Here is a 12,843-nt window from a genome sequence, read left to right on the forward strand (position 1 = left end):
CCTCGCTACTCCCTCGCTACTCCCTCGCTACTCCCTCGCTACTCCCTCGCTACTCCCTCGCTACTCCCTCGCTACTCCCTCGCTACTCCCTCGCTACTCCCTCGCTACTCCCTCGCTACTCCCTCGCTACTCCCTCGCTACTCCCTCGCTACTCCCTCGCTACTCCCTCGCTACTCCCTCGCTACTCCCTCGCTACTCCCTCGCTACTCCCTCGCTACTCCCTCGCTACTCCCTCGCTACTCCCTCGCTACTCCCTCGCTACTCCCTCGCTACTCCCTCGCTACTCCCTCGCTACTCCCTCGCTACTCCCTCGCTACTCCCTCGCTACTCCCTCGCTACTCCCTCGCTACTCCCTCGCTACTCCCTCGCTACTCCCTCGCTACTCCCTCGCTACTCCCTCGCTACTCCCTCGCTACTCCCTCGCTACTCCCTCGCTACTCCCTCGCTACTCCCTCGCTACTCCCTCGCTACTCCCTCGCTACTCCCTCGCTACTCCCTCGCTACTCCCTCGCTACTCCCTCGCTACTCCCTCGCTACTCCCTCGCTACCACCATGCTCGGTTCGTTTATATCGTGATACTTCGCAGCTGTGAGGATCGCGCATTGCCGTATTCACGCGAGGCCAATAATATGGACGGACACGATGCAGTTACGTTACGATACTCTTTACATAATATTTGACATAAAAATATATCTTTGTAGGTAACCATAGTGGTTCCCGAGCGTCGCGACACAATGCTTCAATTGTATTTACCCTCGGAAAACAGCACGACAAGCCAGCAGGCCGAAATAACCCACACGTTCCACGAGTCCGTAGGCTCGAACATCCAGCTGGACACGAGTCGCACGGTGGCCACGAGGTGCCGGGAATACTGCAATGCTGTGCTGCTGAGCAACGAGGCTCTAGAGAATAATGAAATTTTTGAGATTAGCATTCAGGAGGTGGCGAATGAATGGAGCGGCTCGCTTAGGATAGGCATAGTCAGTAACGAGATCGGAAGTTGGCTCACCTCGACGAATCTCGTTCAAGGCATAACGTCCATACCTGGGGAATCCTGGTATCTGACTGGTGGGTTACATTAATAATGTCTCCCTCCGCTACAAGGAACTTTCAAGGTTTTTTTTGAAGACGCGGAGGGGTTCGTTACTATTTTTGTCAATTTCATCAATTTCGTAATGATGCGAGTGCAGGTAACCAGATCCGGCATAAGACGCACTGCCTTTGTTGGAACTATTGTCCAAGTCTGGATTGGCTACGCGTGGGCGACAAAATTGGCTTAAAGCGAACGAACGAGGGTAACCTGAAATTTTACGTTAATCGCGAAGACATGGGCGTCGCTGCGTCCAACGTTCCGGAAATGTGTTACGCCGTTATTGAACTATTTGGTAGCACGGCCGCCGTCACTATTACCAGCACCAAACAGCAGAACATGACGACATCACCAAGTGGTAGTTTGAGATTGCAAGATTCGTTAGAGTTGCTGTTGGATCCCGTGCCCCCTGGTATACGAAGGTACGACGAGAGAATTCAAGGTCTCTCGACTAGTCAATTACCGTCTTATTTATTCCCATAAAAGCATGTTCGATTTCTTTATTCTATCTATGTCGTTCTCTGTGTTTGTAAGATTTTTTTTATAGTTTTTTTTTTGTTTTATTTATTTTCAATTGTAGACAAGGCTCATTTACAATAGAGATAAGTTGCTTGTGATTATGCGAATGCAGTAGTAGCGAAATAATTGACAATATGTGTACGAAACGACATCCATGATAAATAAGCTTTTATGTTTCAAGTATTTCCTTCGTGTATTCCTATGCAATAGGCAATGTGTAATTTTACATTTCGCTTAATGATTATATGTATTGGAAATTTTAGCGATAACGGTATGGATACGTCGATCGATACGTGTGGCGAAGGTAAATTATTAAACGAACTGATAACGCCAACTCAAATGCCTCTGCCATTGCTAGGCGAAACTGATTGGCCATATGAATTTCACGAAAATCACGGTCGAAATGTGCAATTGGAGAAAAAAACAATAGCTAAAAGAGTGGCAAGCTATAATCAGGGTAAACACAAATTCTTAAATTATTTTTAATGTCAATTTGCTACGAGATGTTTTTTCTTTTATCTTTTATTCTTTCGCTTTTTATTTCTACGCTTTAAAGTAGATCGGAATGTGCCATTATTTTTCTTTTTTTCTTCAAAAGTTCTATTTTATAGGAATGGTCATGTCAAGTAAGCCTTTAATAAAAAATAAGCTACTTCAAGTTAAAATTGATAAAATGAATGAGCGATGGGTGTCTGGAATGCTGTGTGGAATCTCGTGTTTATCGCCTGACAAGATAACTTTTCCCGTAACAGCTCTTGGATTAAAAAAATACTCGTGGATCATATGCGGGGATTGGCTATCTCATAACGGAACGAAGGTTATACGAATCTTTAATTAAAATTAATCTAATTATCTGGATTCGACAGTATTTTGTCATGTGCCTCGACGTACGATAAACGTAGCCAATTAGCCATAGATTATGAATAATCAATTGAGGCATTATAATTTATAGACATTGTCGCAAATAAATAATGCTTAATGGTATCGATAAAAATTTAATTAACATAGCATTTACAATTTTATCTCTAATTTTATACTTCTTTTTTTTTTTCTTTTTAATTCATATATTTTTAAGGGGTAAAATAAATCGTAAGCTTCTTTCCATCGCAGATTCGATCGTCTTATGGCGCAAATCTCGAGAGATTGCACGTAGGTTCAACGGTAGGCCTACTGATTGATGAGGATTCACGATTACATCTATACATCGACGGTCTAGATCAAGGTGTTGCAGCCTCGGATCTACCTCCGTACGTGTACGCGGTGATCGATCTCTATGGCCAATGCGAGCAGATTTCCATAGTCAATGTATCTAGCGAGAGCACGAACAGTCCACCCATTAACTATAACGAGATGCTGAACGACACAAATAATGCGGCCGCTTGCGCGATGGAGAGGCTGGCCATCGAAGCGGATGATGTTGAGAATTCGAGGGAAAAAGCAGATCTCGAGTGTCATGAGAAGGAAAGCGGTAGCGCAATGCATGTGGATGAGCTTACGGATGAGATTCCAAGATTATTAGATACGCAAGAAAGAGGCGGGAGTAACGAGGTGAAAGCAGAGCTAGACGAAGGAAATCTGAGCACTACAGTGGCCAAGAATAATAATTTAGCGAGCAGGAATTCACTGTCTAATCATAAAGGTACCACGGCAATTCTGCACAATAAATTTAACTCTCTTATTGAGTTGTTTAATGAAATATAATTAGCCTCTCGAATTATTCGTTTATTCGTTAGTTTATTCGTAATAACAATCGAATCCCTCCTCCCATTACATGAAATTACAAATATAAAAATCTCTTTCAAATTACATCTAAAAATCAACCGAATTCAATTGTTTTCTTTCTTTCTGTTTTTTTTTTCTTCTTTTTTTTTTGTTGATTTTTTTTTCTTTTTTTTTTATCATTTCCGTGTGGATAGAACTGAAGCAAGCGATGGCATCCGAAAACTGCTCCGAGCTCTGCTCTGATTCCCAATCGAATTCCGAAAGTTCCAGTATCCACGTCCACGATAATGGCGCATATAATGATAAGGATTCGATAATTCCTACACCATTGCACGATAATGACATCGCCGCTGCGGAAGACCACTACGAGTCACTACGAGAGGGAAGTAGTCAAGATTCTCCTCTCGTCATGAATAATAACGAACCCTGTTCGAACGTTGAATTAAATAACGCCACGAATATCAACATTAAGAATGGCTCGATTATAAATTCAACAAATATCAGCACGTTAAGTACTGCTATAAATGCAACTAATGCGAATAATGCGATAAACGAGAGCATTGCATCGAATAGTACGCAAAACAATAACAACGCAATAATGACGGGGAGTTCGAATGCTCGAGGTTGGCACACAAATCATTGCCCTACGAACGCACCCCATGAGCTCGTCTTGAATCTTCACAGGCACTCATTGGTGAGTTTGATCGTACATTTTGCATTTTGCACTTTAAGATCTAAACACTTTCATAGACAATATTCATATAGGCTATTGACTTAAATTATACAGTATTTCAGTAATAGAGTATTTACAGTTACGATATTATAGACTAATCGATGTAAATTAGACGTATAGTCGAACAATCTCGACACTTCCCATTCGCGCTAAATGAGAAAATTGTAAATTGTATTGTTTGAATTATTCAATCGATCATTTAATATCAATGACCTCCTACTTGCTAATAACACAAATTTATCACCTTCTTTTCGCTCGATATCACACGATTATAGTCGTAACGGGGATCATTGTAAAATCACCTTAATAAAATGAAGAAGAAAAAAATGGTTAAAAGCATCTGGATTTTATAGAAATACAAAATATTAATGATATTTATTTTCAATTTCAGCAGGGTATACAGATTTCACACAACTACTTCTCCAACAGCATTCTGAGCACTGCTCAGACAATATCCTCACACGCATCGATGCCGTCCACACCCTTGGCCACCAGCAATTTGGTGATGCCACCCTCGAGGAAATGCGAGTACCTCAAAGCTTGCATAAGACTGAAAAACTCATTGGTATTGCCGGATGAATTTTTCTCTCTCGACGAGATACTTTGCTACTGCAGCTCCTGTTTCAAACTTGACGGTAACTCGGCCATTTGTAAGAAAGGCGAGCCGTTGGCCGAGTTCGTGATGCCGGTGGGCTGGGTTAGGTTCCCATTGAAACCTAATATTAACGCCAATCAAATACCGCAGAGTGCAACCGATAAGTGGCATGTTGCCTTTTATGGAACGAGAATCGATACTGTTAGGTAATTCAGAAGTTCGGAATTACTTGGACCCCCGAGTATGCGCATTAATTTCACGTCTTTTTCATTTACAAAAAGAAGAAAAAAAAGAAATAATAACATTCCGTTTAAAAGGATATATATATATATACTCCTCCGATATACTTATACATTTCATAAACTTGTTGAACGCTATTTATCAAAAAAAAAAAAAAAAAAAAAAAAAAAAAAAAAAAAAAAAAGTTTCCAGTAAGAAAGCCACGCATAATTGGGCCTTAACATAAGCACTCTCTCTCGTGTTACCGAGCATCGATGAGCGCTAATTATTTAAGTTTTATTTTGCCTTACGAAATATTGCCTAATTGAGGTTTCTATTAATTTTTGACAAATGACGAGGTTGAAAAAAATAAGTAAGCTTACCTATTTTTTCAAATTAATTAATCATAATATTATTTGCAAATACAAATTCGTTTTAATTCGATTGATACGATAATAAGCCGAAATATCAGACTCGTAAAATTTGGTCCAGAGATGCAATTAAATCATTCATTACAAAGTCATATAATCTTATACTGTTTTTATAGATGCGTGGCATCCCTTCTTTACCTTCATCGATTTTATAAACCGACGAAAACGTCCCAAAATCACATAAATAATAATATTAAACATCCTATATTTTTCTCACTAAGTTTCTTTAAATGTTAATGGGCCTCAATGTATTCTTGAGTCACAAATTAAGTATTATCGATCATGAAATAATGATTTTTTTCTCATTTAATTATCTTATTATATGCTATAACCTCGACATGGTAATTTAAAATTCTGATCTGCTTTTTAACGAATTGTATCGAACATCGTGCTTTTTTATTTTACATGCATCCGTTTTTTAACTTAAACTCGCTCCTTTTCCCTAACGCTTTTTACTTATCCATTTGTTTTTGTTTTTAACTCGATACCATGTAAATGAAAGTGGTATATAGTTTTAAAATATTCATTTATCAATGCCGTGATGGTATAAATATTTTTCTTATTTATAGATGGATTCTTGATAACGGTAAACTAATAACCAAAGAGCAGTTGGATACCGACTCTCTAACAACTGGAACGAGTAGCGAGGATCAAAATCCTCAAGTTGTATTTTCACCAAATGTCAAGTGTGTAATATCTGAAGAATTCAGCAAACAATATTCGTAAGCTTTTACTTATATAATTTTGTAATATATTACTTAGTTGTAGTATTCTAAAATTCATAATGGCAGAATAAATATTTGATGACGTAAATTTAAAAGAAATACCTAATTTCTTAAAATAATTTAAGCTTACGTGCTTTATGAAACGGTACGAGCACCTCGATAATTACTGAATTTTGCAGTGATTATGCATAAAAATAAGGTTGCCGATTGCCATAGATAAAAACTGTAATATTACAATTGTTTAGTAAATTATTTGGATGCCTTACAGGTACATTGACACTGAGTCAAATAAGAAAGTCAACGTATCAACCGCGTTTCAACTGCTCGTAAGGCCTGGCTCGTACACAACATCCAGTAAAAAAGATGGATTAGACTCGCAACTCGAGTGTATCGAGTGGGCGACTAAAGAGACAGGAGCGACAGTAACAATAGCCCTTTTAATTCATCTGGATGGATTTTAAAACGAAATTAGCAATGTATAGTTGATAAGAATGTAGAAAAAAAGCACGCATGTATTTTAATGTAGTTGTGATCACGAATATTCTTTTTTAGGGATTACATGCTGAAAACAAAACAAAAAATGTTTATGTTTACTCGTTAGCGATAGATTTTTTTTATTTAATGGCGGAAGGAACGTACTTTTGTCGTTTAGTCAAGTAGGCTTCGAAAATTATGAATACATCACCAAATGTAATTGTAAGGAAGAAAAATATCTCTTGATCAATCGAGGGTTTTAATTGCATTTTACTTGTACTAATTGAAAATATTTACAACGTTTTACCGTTAATATTTTTGATAATGCACACGGTACTTATATAAATTGCTTTATACTCCAATAACCAATAAGTATTAATATTTAATTAATTTAGCTAACTCCGTACCTAAATTATTTGAATACACCCGATCATTTATTCGACTAGTTTAAAATTAAATTTACCAGTATTGTATCTATAAATATAAATTTATACAAAATACACATTTTCTGTGATACACCAAAATAACACTCGATGAAAGGTGCATCGATTATTATGCAATTTATGAAATAACGCGATTGTTTAATTTCATTGTATTTATATCTTATTTAACTTACATCATTATGTAAACATTACAGATGTACGTGTGTGTGTGTGTGTGTGTGTGTGTGTGTGTGTGTGGTATGTATGCATGTATACATACATATGTAAATATATACACGCGTATACAATCATACATGCATCTATACATGTATGCATATGCATATAAACAAATAAATTTAATTGATATTTTATAAATAACGCAAAAACCATTGACTGTTTTTAAAACTTGTTTGTAAATGGTAAAGAATATCATGCTTCTTGGAAAAAAAAGGAAAGTTCTCGATGAATTATTTCATTGCTTATCTTTTCAAGAAGAAATATTTTTCTCGACATATAAACATAAAAAAAGAATATAAAGAAGGAAAAAAATTAATATATATATATATATATATATATATATATATATATATCGATAATTATCGTTTTCTTATATTTGTATATGTGTGTGGATAGGCGCAACAAGTTTAACAATAAATAAATTCTATTGTAAATCATTAAATGAGTGCGTTTTCACACGCGATTATGCAATTCATAAACGTATATTAATTTCTACAAAGTGGGCTATACTTGAAATATTTATTATTAAATTGCATTATAAATGCAGACATATAAAATAACACACATCACCCACCAACACACATAAACACACACAAAGAAAAATTGTGGTTACCTGATGTATTGTACCGCAATAATAATATTAATAAACGCAATATTTTGAGTTAGCAAAAGGACATAACATTGTTTATTTATTATTAAATAGTTTTATTTATTATTAAAAACACATATTATTCTCAATAAATACAATCGTCATCCCTTAATCCATCATCGATTTATGTATAAATAATAAAACGATTAAATACAATACTTGTTGAAATATAAATAAGCTTCTTTTAAACATTCTTCATATAATGCAAATTGAAATACTTTAATTGATTAACGATATAATTAATATAGAATTATGAATTTCGTAACACGAATTGTATTACGTAAGCCATATATTGATAGCATTTCTGCTGTTTCTCTCAACTTGCATACCAACACTTACTTAAACCCAAATTCGAACGTTTTGATCCCAGGAGCAACTGGCAATTGCCATACCATTTCCAGATACACTTAGGGATGTCACGCGATTCTCGTGACCTTGCAACACACCTGCAAATACAACAATAAAGAAATGAAAAAGGCAATTTTAATAGACTTTTTCCAAGCCTTAAAAAGTATCGACTTAAACGGAATTGGCAAAACTATAAATTCGTTGTCTGATAATAATTTATTATTCGTCGAGGACGTTAAACTCATTGTGAGAAAAACAATCGCGGCTTACATAATAACTTATTATTATTATTACATTTATTATTACATAATAACAATGATTTTTCTAATAACGTGTCTTTGCAAAGTTAATACGTCTCAATGATAGCGCATCAATCGTAACTTGAAAAAGCAAAAAAGCCAAATGCATTTTATATTGTCATTGATAATGTAAGTAATATTTGTAATGACATTACACTCCCGTTCAATGTTGCTTTAACAAATCTAGCAGATTTAGTGTCGAGTGGAGTCCCGCGCTTATCACCACCTAGCCAAACACAAAGCTCTATTCATCATCGCCGAGTTGCCTTATCGCCATATCCACCCGGACAATTCATTCGCCCCGACAACGCACTGCAAATCCAATTGGAAGCCGCGAGAGCACATACCGTTATGCTGTATCTTGAGGGTGTCCCACACGTGGATATTATTGTCGTCGGTGCCGCAGAAGATAAACCTGCCACTGAGAGAAAGTCCGCTGGACGTGAAGCCGGGATTGGAGTTGGGCGGCTTGAACGAAGCGATCTGCTGGTCCGAGCGCAAATCCCACAGTCGTGCAGTTTTGTCCTCTGAGGCGGTTACGAAGGCATTCCCCGACGGATGGTACTTGAATTGTTACATTGAACACAAAAGAGATTAAGAGATTTCAGGGGTAGGGCAAGGGAATTATTATCGAAGCGTTGTGCAAAAGCCGACTGTAAAAGCTTATTGGCTAGTGCTAATGTTGACGGCCGTGAGACTTTATTCGGATTGATTGTGCACGATGGCAATGCGAATGAGAGAAGCGCTTTTTAAGGGAAACTCACGCAAACGGAATTGACGTCGGCCTCGTGGCCGAAAAATGTCTGATGGGCCGTCTCTTCCCTTAGGTCCCAGAGCTTGCAGGTCTTATCGACCGAGCCCGTCAAGTAAGTTTTACCATCGGGGCCGAGACTTATGCTGACAACGTCACCCGCGTGGGCTGGGAAGTCCGACGTTTTCTTATTGGCCTCCAAGTCCCAGATGCAGCTGCGTTATAAATTGTCGTCGCTGTTTATTTCTCGCCTCTCTGACAACGACGACACTTGCCCCGACTAAACTCGGCCGCGTTTAAAAAGGCCTTTCAGCTCCGTGTGGAGGATCTCTCGACGCGTAATCTCGACACTCTTAGCCGATAATAATTAGCCGACAAAGTCTCTTAAGATCCATTGGTCGGCCGAGTTTAGCGCAGACCCAACAGGCTGGCTGTTGGATAGAGTCAACCGGGACTATTAATTATTAATTGGCCTTACATCTTCATGTCACCGGAGCCCGTGATGATGTGGCTGTCGTCGAGGAAGCGACAGGATGAGAGGAAGCCCTCGTAGCCGAGGAGCTCGCGCGTTATCTTGGCGGAGCCAGTGGCGTCGCGGTTGTTTACGTCGTAGACGGTGCACATGTTGTCCATGCCGCCGCAAGCGACGAAATTGCCCGAAGGTGCGAACGCCACGGACATTACCCAGGCCGAGCGCAGTGGAATGACCTGGACCTTATTGCCCGTCCACGAGTCCCAAATGATGAGTTTGCCGTCCAGGGAGCCTGTCACGCAGTGCCTACAACTCCGCGTGCACGAGTCACGTTAATCCGCATCGTTAACCCTCGTGGGCGCATAATTATGCGGAGCTTTCGCGAGCTCATCATTAAGCTACTTTCATTGGTTGCAAATTTATAACTAGAGGCAAGATTATTATCGCACTCGGCTCTAAATCATAAATCCATACGTATTGAGATAAATCGGACGGCACATGCTGTCAAACTACTTTCAAACTAATGAAATTCTAAAACTTAAAAACTACCAATTCAAACTACTATCTCATTGGGCTTTTGCAAATTGTCACACACGCGCTCACAAACGCTCACTCACACGCACAGAGAACTGACAGACACACGCGCTCACAAACACTCACGCACGCATAGACACAGACGCACGTGCGCTCGCTCGCTCGCTCACCCACACACACACACACACACGCGCGCACACGCACACACACACACACACACACACACACACACAAAATTACCAATAAATTTAAATAAACATCTTTACAAATCTTTTCTTTCCTTTTTTTTTTTTTATTCTTTTGAATATTTTAAAAGAGCTTCGATTAATTTATCACTCAAATAGAATCACAATCCTCTATTAATAATCTAGAAATTAATTATAAATTGTAAATAAACCTGCTGTCGCCGCTGAAGTGTACTGAATTTACTTTATTAATATGCCCTTTTAGCATCTTCTTTGTAACCATTTTTATCTTCGGAGCATCCGCTACGCTGCTACATGCATCCTCGATCTTCGCATCCTGCTGCTTTTTCTGATCCTCCTAAGATCGACAAGTATAAACAATGTATGCTCAGTGATTGTCATTAATTATATTAAATATTATTTCGTTAACTTCGATCGCGTACCCTCACGAAAATAGATAATAGAAAGTCAAACAAGTTTTTTCTTTTTTTAACACTACAGCTCAATGAATTTTTGTGGCAAATGCCTCTCTCCCTCACTCCGAACATCCAACAAAAAGTTGAAAAAAATTATGGCGGTATAAATTAATTGTACTCCTTGGGTTCATGAGATCGCTTCTGTTATACAGTTTTAGTTTTAAATTTCAATCGATACTCGATATTAACATAAATAACATCGCTTGTCTCAAGTATTTAAATGAAACTATTCAAGGAATTAATCGTGGCGCATTAGTAGGTAAAATGCTCACAGCTCAGGCTATATTAATGTGAGATTGATTTTTGCGATTATGACGATTCAAGTCAACTACGTAAAATGAATTCTAACTGAATTCTCCAATATTTTAAATATATCTTACATTATTTTACAACTACTTTATATAAAAAATAAAAAATGAAAAAAAAAGCTTTATTCTAAACAATATTAAGTACATTGATTTTATACACTATTAATGGTATTGTTGTAACTCAATGAAATAAAACGCATATTGTTGCATTTTACTGACTCGATAAATTTATAATAATCTTTAGAAAATTTGTTTTTCTCTATTTCTTTTTTAAATAAATATTTATGACTTGGCGTTATTAAAGCCAAAATTACTCTATTGATATTTTTTACGCAAAACTCTGAAGTTTAGTAATGTTTAATATAAAATTATTATAATAGTTTATGATTTTTTTATAAGACCAACTTATCCACTTACGAATAGTCGCAATCTTTTATATAAGAAATCCCACTCATCGACTTATACGTATTCACTCAATACATATTTGAACAAAATCAACTAATACATCCAATTTTTCTTTACGCAATGTTATCGAACGAAACCTACATTCAAGGATATATTTTTTTCCAAATACGTTGAACAATTTATTTGTTTAAAAGGTTATGGTTTGACTTTTAAGATCCTTTAGTTAGGAAAATGTTCTCATTCGTATATTAATTTTCAAAAGTAATTTGAAAATCTACGAGTCCTAGTTATCATATATTTTTCTATACGTTCGCTTTCCTCTGAATAAATAAGATTTAAAACGATAAATTAAAATTAAAGGCCTTTATTATTGTTCAATTGGTTATTAATTGAATAAAATTAATCTCATAATTCTAAACATTAATCATAGAGTCTGACAGTGAACAAAGTCAATGAAGTAAAATTTAAAAAAAAAAAAAAAAAAACCTATAAATACTCAAGTTTTTCTATAAATTTTAAAGAAACGAAAAAGGCTTCTTACAATATGAATATAAAAGCCGTTGATATTCATGAATTTTTTAACTCTTAAGAGCAAATAAAATAATTTGCGATTGCATTCAACAACAATTTGATATCTATTGCATTTTAATTTCCTCAACTTTTACAAACATTATTTTTTAAAGTTCACCTGACATTTGTTGATTAGATCTTCAAGCTCCTTCTTCAGGGCAGTCGTTTCTGCATCCTCCTTGCCCATATTTCCTTCCTATTATCAGCCCTTTTAATTATATAAAGCTGGACGAGGGTAAGAGGGACATTCGCCCACTAGTGATCAAAAATTCTCCGCAGTTATTTTCTTCGATCCCAACGCTCGTACGACTCGTTTAACTAGACTAAAAGAATCCAACGGGAAGTGTGAACGAAACCTTAGTAACAACCACTACTAACCCAGTAATTATATTAAACCACTGCTCCAATCCCATTTGCCTAGACATAAGTTTTCATATGTACCTATATAGTGGTTAAGTCGATTAGGTTTAGTAAAAAGGTCTATACGTATAACCAACTTTCCTTCTCGCTTTTTCATGTATATACAGATTGTTCGTTGATACAATTATACCGATCAAAAATAATAATTCTAATGTTAATGATTTATTTTAAAATATACTTTGAAATAAAAGTTCATAAAAGTTTATGCAATCGAAAATGAACTTTTCGAAAAATAAAAATTATTTCTTATTTGTAAAAT

General features: G+C 36.7%; 2 protein-coding genes across 2 annotated transcripts in view; one reads left to right on the forward strand and one right to left on the reverse strand.

Annotated features, from left to right (window-relative positions):
• Neurl4 (neuralized E3 ubiquitin protein ligase 4) overlaps positions 1-6,589 on the forward strand; it is a 17,462-nt gene extending 10,873 nt beyond the window's left edge. The window contains exons 18-26 of the mRNA XM_011497347.1: positions 702-1,068; positions 1,191-1,512; positions 1,873-2,066; positions 2,221-2,426; positions 2,720-3,248; positions 3,526-4,025; positions 4,456-4,865; positions 5,879-6,031; positions 6,303-6,589. Of these exons, the coding sequence (XP_011495649.1) occupies positions 702-1,068; positions 1,191-1,512; positions 1,873-2,066; positions 2,221-2,426; positions 2,720-3,248; positions 3,526-4,025; positions 4,456-4,865; positions 5,879-6,031; positions 6,303-6,495 (2,874 nt within the window). The 3' untranslated portion in view covers positions 6,496-6,589. The remainder of the gene's footprint in view (positions 1-701; positions 1,069-1,190; positions 1,513-1,872; positions 2,067-2,220; positions 2,427-2,719; positions 3,249-3,525; positions 4,026-4,455; positions 4,866-5,878; positions 6,032-6,302) is intronic.
• A 1,471-nt stretch (positions 6,590-8,060) lies between these two features.
• Gbeta76C (guanine nucleotide-binding protein subunit beta-2) lies at positions 8,061-12,493 on the reverse strand. Its single transcript, XM_011497213.1, has 6 exons — positions 12,283-12,493; positions 10,618-10,763; positions 9,693-9,992; positions 9,228-9,429; positions 8,811-9,027; positions 8,061-8,262 (listed from the first exon to the last, which is right to left on the reverse strand). The coding sequence occupies exons 1-6, from the start codon at positions 12,349-12,351 to the stop codon at positions 8,156-8,158; spliced, it is 1,041 nt and encodes a 346-aa protein (XP_011495515.1). The 5' UTR covers positions 12,352-12,493; the 3' UTR covers positions 8,061-8,155.
• Positions 12,494-12,843: the final 350 nt, after the last annotated feature.

This window comes from Ceratosolen solmsi, unplaced genomic scaffold, assembly GCF_000503995.2.
Source record: "Ceratosolen solmsi marchali unplaced genomic scaffold, CerSol_1.0 scaffold13, whole genome shotgun sequence".
Taxonomy (NCBI): Eukaryota; Metazoa; Arthropoda; class Insecta; order Hymenoptera; family Agaonidae; genus Ceratosolen; species Ceratosolen solmsi.

What these genes read in the sequence shown, in the direction of transcription:
- Gbeta76C (XM_011497213.1), bottom strand. Translation starts at nt 12,351, where the DNA reads ATGGGCAAGGAGGATGCAGAAACGACTGCCCTGAAGAAGGAGCTTGAA. An exon ending in CCGACGTCAATTCCGTTTGC is followed by an intron (nt 9,028 to 9,227) that starts GTGAGTTTCCCT and finishes TAACAATTCAAG; the next exon opens with TACCATCCGTCGGGGAATGC. An exon ending in CCTCAAGATACAGCATAACG is followed by an intron (nt 8,263 to 8,810) that starts GTATGTGCTCTC and finishes TTGTATTTGCAG; the next exon opens with GTGTGTTGCAAGGTCACGAG.